Source organism: Enhydra lutris, unplaced genomic scaffold (assembly GCF_002288905.1).
Source record: "Enhydra lutris kenyoni isolate GAN:26980312 unplaced genomic scaffold, ASM228890v2 scaffoldscaffold6, whole genome shotgun sequence".
Taxonomy (NCBI): domain Eukaryota; kingdom Metazoa; phylum Chordata; class Mammalia; order Carnivora; family Mustelidae; genus Enhydra; species Enhydra lutris.
The window spans coordinates 16267303-16283165 of record NW_019154090.1 but is presented as its reverse complement, the minus strand read 5'-3'; the positions used below and the strand labels follow the sequence as shown (position 1 = coordinate 16283165).

The following is a 15863-nucleotide window of genomic DNA, read 5'->3' as shown; positions in this document are numbered from 1 at the left end:
TTTCTTTCTTTCTTTCTTTCTTTCTTTCTTTCTTTCTTTCTTTCTTTCTTTCTCCTTCCCTCCCTCCTTCCCTCCTTCCCTCCCTCCCTCCTTTTGTTCCTTTTAAAGATTTATTCATTCATTTTAGAGAGAGAGAGTCCACAGGCAGGAGGGGGCAGAGGGGGAGAGAGAGTCCCAAGCAGACTCCCTGCTGAGGGCAGAGCCCCATGAGAGTCTCAAGACCACAACCCAAGCCAAAATCGAGAGACACTCAACTGACTGAGTCCCCACCCAGGCACCCTGCTTCTCTGTTTCTTAAACTCTGAAGTGTCAGGAAAATGATTTCCTGGCTGTGGGTGGGTAGCAGGGAGTGAGCGAGATGTTCGAAACTGGTGGCCTACTGCCTGCTTCCTCCCTTAGCAGAGGACGTGGTCTCCCATGGACTGACTTGGATTAGGAAACAGGAGAGCCTCGTGTCTAAAATATTCTCTCATATTGGAAACTTGAAATATATGGATATTTTGCTTAAATTTCTCCTGAAAAGTGATGTAAGCCTCCCAAATAAAAGAACTGGAGGACAGTCAGGAATTCACTTTTCAGATCTCACAGGACCCGACTCTTGAGGGGATGGCGACTTGGTCAGCTGCTGATTCTAGTCAGTGTGGGGGGCTGGGGAAGCAGCACTAAGAGATGCCACATCTGCTCCTGGTCTGTGCGGCTGCCTTGCTCTTTCTTACTCAGTGTCTGTCATTCCTGTTTTCTAGCTGAGGAAGTGGAAGTAAGTATGTAGCTCCCTTGCCACTACTAATATCTATGTCAGGCTGATTCTAGAGCCCGTGCCTTTTCTACCGCTCTCTTGTTCACTGTGCACTGCCTGTGACACCGGACTGGTTCGGAGGTGAGTGTCAGTAGGGTGCCAGAGGAAGATGGTGTCGCCGCGGCCTTTCTCTAAAGTCATGTGGTTTCATGTATCTCCTGCACAGGAGACTTGGTGCAAATGTCCTTTGTGTTGTAAGGCTTTGGAAAGGAAAATGCTGGACCCAGTAGCACTGTGAAGTAAGAAATTCTGAAACTCCAAACTTCCTAGGATTTCAGATCAAATCTTACGTTGGAATGGGTTTCAAACCCAAACAACAGTTCAGATTCAAATGATACTTAATAAAATGGTAGCTCAATAAAGAGCTGAGAGGATTTCCATGACAAGTTTTGACCTCCAAATCTGCCAGGAAATCATGAAGACCAGTGATCTTGGGAGTCCTCTTACGTTTCTGTCTGGACATCGAAGGCCTTGATGGTTTCCTGAGGCAGGATTGTGTAGCAGGTCTCTGTGCTGAGATTCGAACCAGCCTCAGGACCTTTGGGACAGCTGGGCCCTTACCCATCTTCCTGCTCTGTGTGGGTGCATGTCCTGACCTGGTCAGCGCCTCTGTTAATTGTTCTCACCTTCAATCCCCATCCTGTTAGCGGGGTGAAGCCTCTAACACAGACAAATATTGTAGGGAAAAGCAGTTATGTATTTATATTCCTCCTGTTTTTTATCTAAAAAAAAAAAAAGTTTGAAGATTAGGGGAGTTTTTTGACTCGGGATATAGAAAAAAGTGAGCCTATTTGTCAGGCTTATTTCTGTAATGCCCAGGTATGTCCCCTCCCAGGCTGGCCTTGGAGTACAATTGTTGCAGGGGCCCTCAGAGGGCGGTTACAAATAAACTTTTTATGGCCAGCATGAATTTTTTTTTAAAGATTTTATTTATTTATTTGACAGAGAGAGAGAGATCACAAGTAGGCAGAGAGGCAGGCAGAGAGAGAGAGGGAAGCAGGCTCCCCGCTGAGCAGAGAGCCCGATGTGGGGCTCGATCCCAGAACCCTGGGATCATGACCTGAGCCAAAGGCAGAGGCTTTAACCCCCTGAGCCACCCAGGCGCCCTGCCAGCATGCATTTTTTTTAAAGTTAAATACACTTTTTGAGTAAGTATTGGATTCACAGTTTGGAGTTCAAAAGCATACACAATGAACAGTTTCCCTCCTGTCTTTGCCCAACCGCTTTGTTCCTCTCCCCAGTGACAGTAGTCTTAGCGGTTTCTAATATGTTCTTCCAGAGATATTTTATGCATATATAAGTAAATAAGTGTATGCATGTATCTCCTTCTTCCTTGTTTTACACAAATGGTACTATATACACTGTATTCCCCACCACCTAGTTTTTAAAATTAACAATATGTCTTAAGAGATGTTTCCTTATTTATACATAAAGAGCTTTCTTTTGATTTTTGTTTTGTTTTTTTTAAGGACTGTATTTTCCCTTGTTTGTCCTGTAGTATATTAACCAGTCTCCTATTGGTGGATGTTTAGGTTTCCCTGGTCTTAGACTGTTACCAGCACACAGCATGTGTCATCATAAGGGCTTTCAGCAGTGCTGGAAGCATGTCCTTGGCTAGATAAGAAGGACTGGGATCCAGTGTCCGAGTGCAAGGGTCATCTGTGCTGGGGTCACACGCGGTTCACACGTATAACAGCAGAAGGAAGGCGAGTGTATGGCCTAGATGCTGGTGGGAAGACAGCAGCTCTAGTGGGAGCTCATGGACTGTCTTTTATGATTGCTTCTGTTTTCTCACTGAAATAGAAAATAAGATCAACAACCAAAATTAAGAAAGGGAAAATTGTTTGAGATAGCTGAAGTGACCAAAGGAAGGTATTGCTTAGGACAGTGGGAAGTGAATGAACTAAAGAAATACAGCTAATTGCTGACCACTCAAGATCAGTGATCACGAAATTAAAAGGAGACCAGTCAGCATGCTTGTTTCTCCAGCTGTGTTCTTAACACATGAGGAATTACAGAGTGGGATTTAGTCAGCATTGGGGTTTAGCCAAGTGACTTTTGTTCCTCTTTCCACATGAAGTGGCTTACTTAAGGTTTAGGTGTTAGGGACCAGGAACGGTGAAATCTCTTGATAAGAGAGTAGAAATACTGCAGATTTAGAAAGATAAAATTCTAACTCCCACCGTGCTGTGTGAACCCTCTTGTGGCTTTCAGATTTCCGACTACATGATGCTGCCCGACACAGCGACCCTGTCAGAGCGGCTTCGAGTGTGTCTCCAGGAGGGCGATGAGAACCCAAGAGACTTTACTACCCTCTTTGACCTGTCCATTTACCAGCTGGATACCACCTCCCTCCCCAAGGTCATCAAGTCAGTACCTGTAGCTCTCGGAGCTGCCCTGCGCTCCATTCTTAGTGTTTGGTTTGAAAACATGAGCCTAGGGACAGGAGTTAGGGTCACGGCCTATGTGGTATGCACAGCATGTTCTCAGATCTTTGATGAGGCCAACAAAGACAGCTGGGAAAATTGGGGTGGGGGCCGATGGAGAGGAAACTGCCAGCAGTCGTCAGTCACCTGTTGTGTTCCAGGCTCTCTATCAGGCATTTAGCGTGACCAACGTGTTCTGGTTTGCCTGGGTTTCAGCATGGAGAGTCCCATGCCCCTCAGTAAACTGGGTTGGGTAGGCGAGGCACCCTGCAGGCACCCCACACTGGTACCTCACGTCATCCTTCATTTTCCTCTGAATCAGCTGGTTTTCCAGCTGAAGAAACCAGTTTAGAGAGAGGTAGTCTCCCAAGGTGGGAGCCTGAATGCGTTGCAGACCTGGGCTTTCCCCTGTTTGATTGCCTGCTCATCATTGTCCATTCCTAATAACAGGGACAGGGACATGGACTGAGGCCCCCATTCTTCAGCTTCTTTGGCCTGACATGGGGTCTACACCTGAATAAACCAAAGGCTGAGTGTCTGACTTCCTACTGCGGCTTTTATGCTCAAGTTCCACAAATACTGACTGAGCTCCTCCTGTGCCAGGCCCTGTGTCCAAAGTTAATGGTTTTACGGAGGAGACGGACAGAGGCTGTGAGGCGAGGTTATTGTATTAATGCCAAATGTGGAATATTAACCTAGAGGCCATGGGCATAATGAAGAGAGAGATTTTGACTCTGACTGGGGTGAGCAGGGAAGGCTTTACGAATGAGGGGCCCTTTTAGCTAGGCATTGATTATTTCGACAGACATTTTGGGGGGGGCTTTGTGTCTGCTTGTCGTGATGCTAGGCGCTCCACTGTCGGGGTGAAGAGGCTTCAGGAGCTGGCGGGGATGTTCAGAGGCAGTTGGGCAATGATGTAGCTTTTTTGGGCAAAGCCCACATGTTCACACATGTGCGTGTGTTCAGGTAAGGAAGTTTATTCCTGATTGCCCTTTGAACTGCATGTACCCTTGACTTTGAACAAGGCCAGCTGAATAGTTGAAAACTTGGTCCTCTGAAGTCCCCTGCAACAGTCTGTTCTGTGTTCTCCAGCCAGAACTTGAGGAGCCCAGCCTGAGCATTACCGAAATAAGAAGCCAAGGCAAACAGCCTGGGCTCAGGGCAGAGGCCAGATTTGTGAATGGGTTGCTAGTAAAGACCTTTAGAAGAGGGTCATGATTGAATCTGTGTTTCCTGAAACCAGACAAAACGATGCCTTGCAGCAGTTTGTACAATTGATCGGAAAACAGGAAAAGTAGAAGTGAAGAAACCAACTAGGGAGACTGTTAACAACAGATGGGAGGTTTGAGAGGCGGGACTGGTGGGAGCAGTCACTGTGGTTTCAAGAGGTGTTTGGTAAGAAAGAATCAGGAGCCAGGGGCCATGCATGGAAGGCTGTGATGGCGAGATCAGGAACAGGGGTTTCTCCCTTGGGGGTCTGGGCACCTGGCGGTGCTGCTGACTGGTGCTCAGGATGTGGAGAGAGGAGAGAGAAATGGGTTCTGCTCTGCCTCCATCTGACGTGGCTGAGAGGTTGCCCTGTGAGGAGTGTAGGCTGAACCACCAGTGTAGATGATGAACCACCAGTGTAGATGATAAAGTGATTAGAGGAGTGGGGGGAGGGGCTGGGACCTTCAGGGACAGCACTGGAGTGGGGGATTGGGCTAGAGACAGGGCTTTGCAGCTGCCCTGGCATTTGAGGCCAAAGAGGAGGGCCTTTAACAAGCTGGGGAAAAGTAGCTGGAGGGGCAGGGGAGAGGCAGCAGAGTCCCTGGAAGCCAAGTGAGGCAAAAGGACAGGGAAGCGGGGTGGTCTGGAGATGGGCCTGCGCCTCCTCTGCAGTTTGCACTTTTCTCAGAATAACAAAAGGCACCTCTGCTGCCCCACCAGCCAGTTATAGTCCACCTAGCTTCTGCCTTTAGTGTCTGCTTCTCTTCTGATGTGGCTTAGATCAGGCCTTTGTGACCGCTTCAGCGCTGAATGCGGGACGCATTGGAGCTGTCTGTTAATTTAGAGTTAGCAGAGTCAAGTAGAATAGATATTTTGGAGCTCGTGGAATTATATTTATCGTTCATACCGTAGCAAAGGACAGTAGTTACAGGCTGGTTTCTATATGGTGCTCCTAAGTATTTGTAGTTGCTAGTAATGTCTTTTGAACACAGTGTCTTCTTCTTCTTCTTCTTTTTTAAGATTTTATTTATTTGTCAAAGAGAGACACAGTGAGAGTGGGAACACAAGCAGGGGGAGTGGGCAAGGGGCAAGCTTCCTGCCAGGACCCAGGGATCTTGACCTGAGCCAAGGGCAGATGCTTAAGGACTGAGCCACACAGGCGTCCCAATGCAGTAAAATTTTCTGAGTAAAAATTCGATTAGTCTTTAAATATTTATATTGGGGCGCCTGGGTGGCTCAGTGTGTTAAGCCGCTGCCTTCGGCTCAGGTCATGATCTCGGGGTCCTGGGATCGCGTCCCGCATCGGGCTCTCTGCTCGGCAGGGAGCCTGCTTCCCTCTCTCTCTCTCTCTCTCTTCCTCTCTCTCTCTCTGCCTGCCTCTCTGTCTACTTGTGATCTCTCTCTGTCAAATAAATAAATAAAATCTTTAAAAAAAAAATAAATATTTATATTGTCTGTAGAATGTTGCTCTGAAGTGACTTCATTTGTCCATCCGGTATTTATTGATGCCTGTGGGGGTGAGGTAGAGACAGAGTGTGTGGAGAGTCCCTGCCTTCTGAGTTCCTGGGCTGATGGGTTGGGGACTAAGAGCAGAGTGATAAAAACACAGTGCCAGAGGTCAGGCCAGAATGTTCTGGAAATAGCTTTCTGAATTAGGTTTTCTTGGTCTTAAGATGAGTTTCCCATCAGGTATGTGCTCGCTGTTGGCTAATAGGCAAAGGAAGATTTGGGGAGGTGGTGAGCTGAGCAAGAAAAGGTCGAGGCAATGGGATTTGTTCTGTTATTCACACAGGGCTTCCATATAGCTGGCTCCATCAGGGGATGGAAAGCGGAAAATCATGGCTGGGATGACAGAGGCCAGGGTTTGGCAGCGGGATTCTTTTTGTGCCAGTGCTGGGACCTTTAGCTTAAATGCTGCCATTAACGACATTCTGCCTTCAGTTTAGACTGAGTCCTGGGGCCTCTGGTTGGCAGGGATTGGCCAGCTGTGAGTTCTAATCTTGCCCTTGTCCCTTCTTAACCATGTGACCTTGGAAAGCTATTTCATCTTGATACATCTGCTTCCTCTTCTATAGAGGATTATACCCACTGTCCAGGGTTGTTTTGAGCAGTAAGTGAAATGAGTTAAAGTGCCTGGCACGGGATCTGGCACAATGTGTGGCGTGCAACAGGTACTCAGTGGAAGTTGTTTCTGTTCGCTCCAGAGGGATCTGCTGCATTGCCAGGAAAGCTTCTCCCCAGGCACCTGGGAATAGTGGGGGAGGTCATGGTAATAAGCTCAGCTCAGTGCCTTTCTGCAGTCACAGACCTCTTTCCTTACTAAAGTCACCCATCTGTAGAGGCAGGCATAAACTTTGTCCACACCCTTTGGCATTTGCTTGTTCAGTTTAATTTTAAAAGGTCACAAATGGGGGCACCTGGGTGGCTCAGTGGGTTAAAGCCTCTGCCTTCAGCTCAGGTCATGATCCTAGGGTCCTGGGATCGAGCCCCACATCGGGCTCCCTGCTCAGCGGGGAGCCTGCTTCCCCCACCCTCTCTCTGACTCCTTGTGATCTTTCTCTGTCAAATAAATAAATAAATAATTTTTTTAAAAAAGGTCACAAATGTGTGTATAGTTTAAATTAGGTGAGTATATTTTAATTTGCCTCATTCCCAGAGGAGTTCAGCCAGCTTACAAAATTAGGTACAGTATAAAAAGATAGAGGAACGTTTGAGAGAATGGAGGCAGAGCGGAAACCATAATCAAAAAGAAAGACCTTACGCAGGGGTAAGGTCAGTACTTGACTCTGAACTCCTCACTAGCACTCTGCCCCTGCTGTGGCCGTGCTGGCTGCCCTGCCGTCCTGTGAAAACCCCTCACACCCTTATTCCTGCTCTCCCTCTTGCCTCTGCCTGGGATACTTGTGAAAGTAAGTGTATGACTTCCTCCTTCCCTTCACTCAGGGCTTCTCTGACAGGCTGTACCCCATGCCTCCTCCCTGCCTCTAACCCTTTCTCCTGGTTTTTCTTCTCAATACCTATTAATACCTGGCACCTTGGGTTGTGTTTATTGTGTGCCTCTCCTCATGTAGCATGTAAGTTCACGAGGGCTGCCTTGGTCTCTTGTTCTCACCGTTGCTGTTCTCCTGGTTACAAAACTGTCCGGTGCGTGGTCCATGTCCAGTAAATACTTGCTGAGTGAATGAGCACTCAGGGGCGCCAGGAGCACTATAGGGGCGCCTGGCTGGCTCAGTCGGAAGAGCATCAGACTCTTGATCTCAGGGTTGTGAGTTTCATCCCCATGCTGGGTGTCAAGATGACGAAAAATAAATAAATTGATTAAAAAGAAAGATGTGTATGCTGTACAGATCTGTTCAATTGCCAGAAGCAGACTTTAGATTTGACTCTCGTCTCTTGGTTGTAAAAACAAGGAAACAGAGTGAATTACAAGACTGACACTGTCCACTGGGTAAAGATAAAAAACCCCGTTTAAGTGAAGCCTGATACGAAACTTGAAACAACTTTCCCTTTCAGTTCTTGACATAGTTAATACCATAAGATACAGTAGAGAAGATTCACGAAAGGATCCTTACATTACCTATAAACAATGCATTCTGTGTGTTTTTCTACAAAAGCATTGAGCCCCCTGATTTGATGGAGAAGGGCACAGTGTGGTCGGTTAGATGCGTTTTGCACGATGTCTCATGTTGATCCCTACTTTTGTCTTTTTATTCCCACAGGGCCCATGAACAGCTAAATGTGAAACATGAACCTCTCCAGCTCATCCAGCCTCAGTTTGAGACACCACTGCCAGCCCTTCAGCCAGCGGTGAGTAGGTGTGCTTGGGGGATCCTGCCACAGAGCCCCGCTCTAGAGTCCCACTCTTTGCCCTTACCTTGCCAACTGGGCCATCGTGTGGGTCCTTCTGCCAAGCGTGTACATACGTATACCGTATGTGTGTGGCAGTTCTCACGAAGTCCCTTGGCTGTAGCTCCCAACTGAGAAATCAAGGGTGTGGACTTCTGTGGCTGTTAAGCGTTTCCCATCTTGTGTCGTTGGAGGGCATATATGAGAGGAGGACTCCTGGGTGAAAAGGAGGAAATGCTTTGCGCTGCAGCTTTCCAGGCAGCAAGTACTCAGGCTCATGGCAGAGATTCACGCCCCCTGGGGAGGTGCGGCGCGTGTGCACAGGTTACTTTCAACATTCCTGTCCAGCAGAAACTCACCCCACCTTTAAAATCGTCCTGTCCCACCACATTCTGGAACGTTGTGAGCCACTCGGCTGCATTTTGGTAGCTTCAAATTGGCCATGGTGAGAGAATTTACATCGTAGAAAATGACAAAGCACAGAGCAGGCCTACGTTCTGTTGTCTTGAAAGCTGATAATGAAACATTTCTCAGCATGCCTCAGGCTCATACCTGCGAATTCTGGCTCCAGGTTTAGCACTTTCTACATGAATCTACATCTGCTTCCCCAGTTTCTGTCCCTAATGACCTCATGGTTAAATGAGAAACATGTTGTACAGTCAAATGTTCAACAGAAATAGCCCCAAGCTTTCATCCTTGCACTAGTTAATGAGCACTAGTATGTCAGTTCGATTGGTTTAGCTGTGTTTGGTTTAGTGCTGGCTCTGCTTCGTTGTGTACATTGGGCTAGTCGCCTCACTTGATGTGGTCTGATGGGTTAGGGCAGGAGGAGATGATGGGCATTGGGGTGGTTCATCCCAGAGAAGAGCTGGGTTGGCCTCTCATTTCCCTTCCATCTTATCACTGCCAGGTATGGCTTTGCATATGTTCTTTCACGAAAGACCTTATTCCTTTTAGGTTTTCCCTCCCAGTTTCAGGGAACTACCACCTCCTCCGCTGGAGCTATTTGACTTAGATGAGACGTTCTCTTCTGAGAAGGCCCGCCTTGCTCAGATTACAAATAAGTGTAAGTTTGGCCGAATTTTGTTTGTTTTCTTTTATAAGTTTTACTTAATTGAGAACTTCTGAGATTTGCCATGAGAGAAAGCTAGATTTTGTTCAGGGAGAACAAAATACGAAAGGCAGCATAAAATGAGTTTCCATTTGTTTCACGTAACTGATTGTTTCTCTTGGGCCAGTTAGTTCAGTGAGTTAGAGCATGGTGCAAAGCAGAAGCCAAGGTCTCAGCTTTAATCCCTGTAGGTCCTTAGTTCTTAGGACCTGTTGAGTAACCAGAGGATGGATTCTGACCCTGGCTGTCACTTAGCAAATCTAGGTCACTGGTCATAGGAGCAGTTAAATAAGAAACCTCAGTCAGGGCCAAAAGAAGTACAGAGACTTCAAACTGGAAGGGATCCTGGAGGGAGTTGTGTGTGCTCGCCTTGACACGGGGATGAGGACGTGAGGCCCCAGGCCACACGGCTGCATGGTGAGTGGTTCTTCTGACTCTGGGCCCACTTCTCCTCCTGAGATGCCCTGTTTCCAGCAGAGCAAATGGGCCTGCACTCACGTGCTCAGAGGTATAAAATTGACCATCCATTTTGAGGCAGTTATCCCACTTCTAGGAATCTAATAGAAGGTGATAAGTGAAGGTATAGAGAAGACTGCTGTTATTTATTTATAAGATTGGGAATAAAAATTATTTAAACAATTGAACTTGGTGTTCAATAGCAGAGGAATGGTAGTGAATTGTGTCACATTCATTTGATGGGACAACATGTCCTTATAAAAAAGGTTTCCAAAGTTCAGGGAGTGACACTGATAGATCTTAAGTGAGAACCCTAAATGAAGAAAGACAAGATAGAAACTTTACTGTTCAATAGGATCCTAACTGTGTCAACAACATCTATGTGTGCCTGAAGACCAGGAAGGAGTATGCAAAAATGAAAATACTTCAATGTAAAGCACCTTCACTGCATCTCTCTTCCGTGTCAGGCATTGTGGTAGGTGCTGAGCAATCAGAAATTAGTAAGACATGGTGATTGGTCCAGAAGGAATGAGAGACCTGTGAAGGGTCAGATGCTTTGATTCAGCATTTCTGTTCCTAGCAGTTTATCCTATAGAAATCCTTGTAGAAATGTGAAACAAAAAATATAGCTATAGAGATACTAATTGTAGCATTCAAAAAATCGGCAATAGTCTAATGGCCCATCAATGGTCTAATGGCCCATCAGTAGGCCCACTGAAATACAGTGGAATATTCTGCATACATCTGTTAAAAGATATAGAGCATAAGCTTTGACATGAGAGGTCTGTGATACCTTGTCAAATGATGAGAGTAACTTAGAAATTATTATTGTTTGATCCCAATTGTTTACACATATGTAAATATGTAGGTTCACATGGGAGTAATTACCTTAGGTGGTATTGGTGGGGATAGAGTTAGAGCAAGAGGATTTTGCAGCTGTTTGGTTTGAATATTTTATTTTATTTTATTTTATTTTTTTAAAGATTTTATTTATTTATTTGACAGACAGAGATCACAAGTAGGCAGAGAGGCAGGCAGGGAGAGAAGCAGGCTCCCTGCCGAGCAGAGAACTTGATGCGGGGCTCCATCCCAGAACCCTGGGATTATGACCTGAGCCAAAGGCAGAGGCTTTAACCCACTGAGCCATCCAGGCGCCCCTGGTTTGAATATTTTAATAAAAACTTACATTTATGTCATAACTTTAAAAAAATGCATATCAGAAGGGGAAACAAAGAAAGGAATTACACTGCAGTGTAAGAAGGGCTGTAATGGCTATCCATTCTTAGTATCAGGCTGCTGGGGATAGCTGCACAGAGAGGTATGTTATGGGTGGAATTACGAGTGATTTTTTTCTTCTTAATTTCCTTTTCTATAATATAGCTATAATAAATGCTATTTAAAATATCTATATGCCTTTCTCATAATGGTCCTTGCTGCATTCAGAGAATGGTAATTTGATTTCCTACTAGTTCTTCCTGTTCTTTGTAATGTAGGAATGCTGGCTTTGGGAGTAGGAAAGCCAGAACCAGTCCAGCTTTATTCTAATTACAAGTATCACACTTTTTGTCCTAATTTATAAAAGCAGCACATCAGAGATCTCTTCAGTTTGTTATTGTTTAAGTCCTGTGGTCACATTACCTTAGGAAGAGGTGAGTGATCTGGAGAGGTATAGGAACCTGGTATAGGAACCTGAGAGGTATAGGGGGATGCCTAAACCACAGTAAGTCTGTATTGGGGAAGGACAGGACATGAGGGTTCATCTAACTGCCCCAACTATGCCTAGGTACTGAAGAAGACCTGGAATTCTATGTCAGAAAGTGTGGTGACATTCTTGGAGTAACCAGTAAACTACCAAAGGACCAACAAGATGCCAAACACATCCTTGAGCACATCTTCTTCCAAGTGGTGGAGTTCAAGAAATTGAACCAGGTAGAGCCTAGAAAGCCCACTGAAGTGGGAGCCTTTCGAGTGCGGGTCCCTTCCCTAAACTGGTCTTCTCGTTTTATGCCATTCATTCATTCTGCAAGGATTTATTAAGTATCTACTAGGTAAACAAAACAGACAACGATCCCTGCACTTAGGGAACTTCTGTTCTAGTTGGAGGAGCTAGACAGTAGACTAAACATAGTATGCTACAAGATGATGGTGTAAAAAAGGTAGAGCAGCAATCTCACAAAACAAACTGAGGGTTGATGGGGGGAGGGGGGTTGGGAGTGAGGTGAGGTGTGGAGGACATTGGGGAGGGTAGGTGCGAAGGGGGGGGGCTGTGAAGTGTGTAAACCTGGTGATTCACAGACCTGTACCCCTGGGGATAAAAATATATGTTTATAAAAAAAAAAAAAAGGTAGAGCAAGGATCAAGTGTGCTGATGTGGCAGTATTAAATAGGGAGGGTGTTTAGGGTAGATCTCACTACAAAGGTGACATTGGAGCAAAGACGTGAAGGTGTTGAGGGATTTCACCATGCAGGTAGCTGGGAGACAAGTGTCCCAGACAGAGGGAAGACCTATGCAAAGTCCCTGAGCCTGGGCTTTGCTTGGCATGTTGGAGGAATAGCAGTGATGCCAGTGTGGTTAGAGAGACCGGAACAAAGGCTAGAGAAGCCAGCCATGAGGTTAGCACCTTATGTCAGAAATCATCTTTCTCTGGACTGAGGACAAAGAACTTTAAAATTATGCCTGGTCTTCATTTTGTCTATCCCTTGATGAGATTTCTAAAATTAAATGTTCAACCACTGCTGGTAAGTGGGCATTTATATACTACTGATGGGAGAATAAATTTTTCCCACTTTTCTTGAGATCTGTTTTATAATATTCTTCAGAAGCCCCCAAAATATACCTTTGACACAATAATTCTAATCCTCAGAATTTATATTTTTTATTTTATATTGCCATAGTATTATATATGCCATATATATGCCATATATTGCCATAGTAATATAATCCTGAATGTGTACAGATTTACCAACCAGGATGCTCAATATAGCATTGTTTTAATAGAAGAAGAATCTTCATCAGTAGGGAACTGGTTAAGTACCTAGGATACATTCATAAGATTAAAAATGTTTAGAAGAAAAAAAAAGTTTAGAATGTTTAAGTACTTGGAAGACATTCAGGATATAGTAAATGGAGTTGCAGGGGGGAAGGGCTATAAAACAGTATAAAGAAGAAAAGTCCTATATATATGTGTGTATATATATATATATATATATATATATATATATATATGCCATTCATTCTACATACATATGTAAATGGTTAGGATTTTAGATGCTGATTGGAAAGATTAGATCCTCTGCTGGCAGGAGCTGGCTCTGCTGATACTCATGGTAGATGTTGGGGCTGTTGTAGTGAACAAGAAGAATGTGGCCTTTGCTCTCTTTCCGAGCCATGAGCTGTGGGGGAGACAGGAATACTATATGGGCAGTTACAGTGCTCTGAGAATAATGCCGTGAAGGGAACCCAGAAGGGATTTGATATAACTGCTGGAGCACTGAAATGTGGGTTGGGGCTGAGGTCGGTTCTCGAAAGTACTCGTGTTGCTGGCAGGGCAGAGACAGGCCCGCAAGACCAGGGTAAGAAGTCTGGTGTGGTCTTTGCATTGGTGCCTTCAACTCTATTTGCTCCCCACTTATTGTGGATGGTGGGCAGTAGTCAGAAGCCCTGTCTTGATAGTGAAAACCTGATCCTTCAGCTGGATTCAGCTTTCAAGTCAGAGATTACCTATGTGTCCCAATTAATGATTCAGAATCTTAAAGTGGGAAACACCAGAGTTCCCATTTCATACTGAAATACTAAAATTCTATGTCTTACTCCCTCATCCAGGAACATGACATTGATACAAGTGAACCAGCATTCCAGAACAATTTCTGAGGATCATGCCTCTTGAAGCATCTTCTGCCTCCTGATTTTCTTTGTAAACTATTTTTGAATTCTTCAACTCTTTATCAAAATTGTCTATACACTCTTTACCCAGTGAGTTGTAGGTCTCCATCTCCTGTGGTGCCCGGATGGGTATAACATTTCTAATAAGATTGTTACGTAAGATACATTCCATTTTTAAAATTAAATCTGACTGAATCTTTTATAATTTTTGAAACAGTCTTTCATTGAAGTCTTTTCTTTGGCCTCTAGTTCTGAAATTTGAGTCTCCTTTATCAGAGTCATAAATGTCAAGCTTATGAATATTGTTCAGCTTTTGGACTATCTCAGAAGGATAAAAACAAACTTAACCCACAAGGTCTGTTTGCCCCATGTGCCTAATGAAAAAGATAAAATAGTAGATCGATACCTTCTTTACATGGATCACGCACCCCTTCATCTCCAGCCGTCCACAGGACACAACCATTTGGAGGCCACTTTGTCACCCTCCTCTGAACTCCTGAAGCACTGAATTCTGTAATCATTTGGGTTATAATATGATCATCTGTCCCAAGGACAATGGGAGACTGTACCTGCTTGAATGGCGCAGCTGATGTGGTAATGCAGTGTACTCGTTATACTGGGAACCAGCTTTAGGGAACCCTGAAAGCCGGACAGAAGATTGCAGAACTACTGCCAGTTTGTAAGGGATGTGATGCAATGGGAACAGCTTAGCTAGTGAGTTCTATAAAGACGGGAACTGTGGAAGGAAGGCCATTTAGGGAGAGTGTGATGTAGGCCCAAGAGGAGGTAATGGGGATGTGGACTGTTGCTGTTGTAGGAAAGGTGCCCTTAAAAAAAAAAAATTTTTTTTTTTGAAGATTTTATTTATTTATTTGACAGACAGAGATCACGAGTAGGCAGAGGCAGGCTGTGGAGCAGGCTCCCTGCTGAGTAGAGAGCCCGATGTGGGGCTCTATCCCAGGACCCTGGGATCATGACCTGAGCCGAAGGCAGAGACTTTAACCCACTGAGCCACCCAGGCGCCCCCCCCCCCAAATTTTTTTTAAATTAGGTGTCCCACATTCTTGATTTTTCTGATGGTTTCCTCATGGTGTCTAGTATTCCATTATCTCCTTTTCTGCAAATTGGAAGTTAGGTTTAAAGGCTTGACTAGCTTTGAATTACACATTTTTGGCAAGAATATCTCATAGCTGATGCTGTGTATTTCAGATTGGTCCTCTATTAGTGAAATTAAGTTAAACTGACTGGTTAAGGTAGTGAGCAGGGGTGTTCTTAAATTCAAACGTGAAAAGTTAACTGACTTGTACAAGTGTTTCAAGTTCACACACACACACAGTGTGATGATATCAGTCCTAGCAGGTAACAGCATAAAAATAACTTGGAGATTTTATTTGTTGAACTCAAATAGTCTCTAATCAAAGAAACTTGAGTGTCAAAACGAAGAGGAGGTATAATGAGAATGGGGAGATGAAAGTGTTGGGAACAAAAGTCTCTCTCCCCAAGACCAAGAAGGAAAATCTGTGGTTCTTATGACTCACAGATCTACGGTGTGGCTTTTGCTAGATTACTTCTTGTTTATAAAGCCAAATATGAGGGGTTTTATTCAAACTCCATTCCCTAAAAGGTTCTAGAGCGCTACGTATGCCCTAATGAAATTTTTAAAATTAAGTAATACCTATGCGCGGAACTGACGGATATTGAAAAGAATTTCACACTCTTCAGCCATTCATTTCCCCTTTCTGCAACCAATGTTATCAATTTCTTCCGCTGACTTCAAGAGACAAGAAGAAATATTTACTTTGAAAAGAATACTGTATCTTGCTTGTATCACATTTTACCGCTAAACCCACCACCGTTTTATCCTAGCTCAGGTCACAATCTAATGAGGGAGAGAAATTAACTTCGTAGAGTCGCAAACGGTTACAAGTAGCACGAAGGAAACTTGCAGCGTCAGGAGCCTGTCCAGCGCTGCCGAACAACTCGGGGAGCCAGGGCCGGGTGGAAGCAGAGCAAGTCAACACGCCTCTGGGCCGTGGCGATTGCTGGACGCCTCCTTCCATGGCGGCCATGATGTCGGAGGGCGACCGCCTATCTGTCCCGCTCCCTCTCAGCCCCTGATCCTTTCTTTCACCCGTT

General features: G+C 44.9%; 1 protein-coding gene across 1 annotated transcript in view; it reads left to right on the top strand.

Moving 5' to 3' along the window:
- The window catches only part of LOC111141640 (intraflagellar transport 52), a 38221-nt gene extending 24264 nt beyond the window's left edge, over positions 1–13957 (top strand). Inside the window, exons 10-14 of the mRNA XM_022494362.1 lie at positions 3011–3165; positions 8151–8238; positions 9235–9343; positions 11628–11773; positions 13668–13957. Coding sequence (XP_022350070.1) covers positions 3011–3165; positions 8151–8238; positions 9235–9343; positions 11628–11773; positions 13668–13715 — 546 coding nt within the window. The 3' untranslated portion in view covers positions 13716–13957. The remainder of the gene's footprint in view (positions 1–3010; positions 3166–8150; positions 8239–9234; positions 9344–11627; positions 11774–13667) is intronic.
- The last annotated feature ends 1906 nt before the right edge of the window (positions 13958–15863 follow it).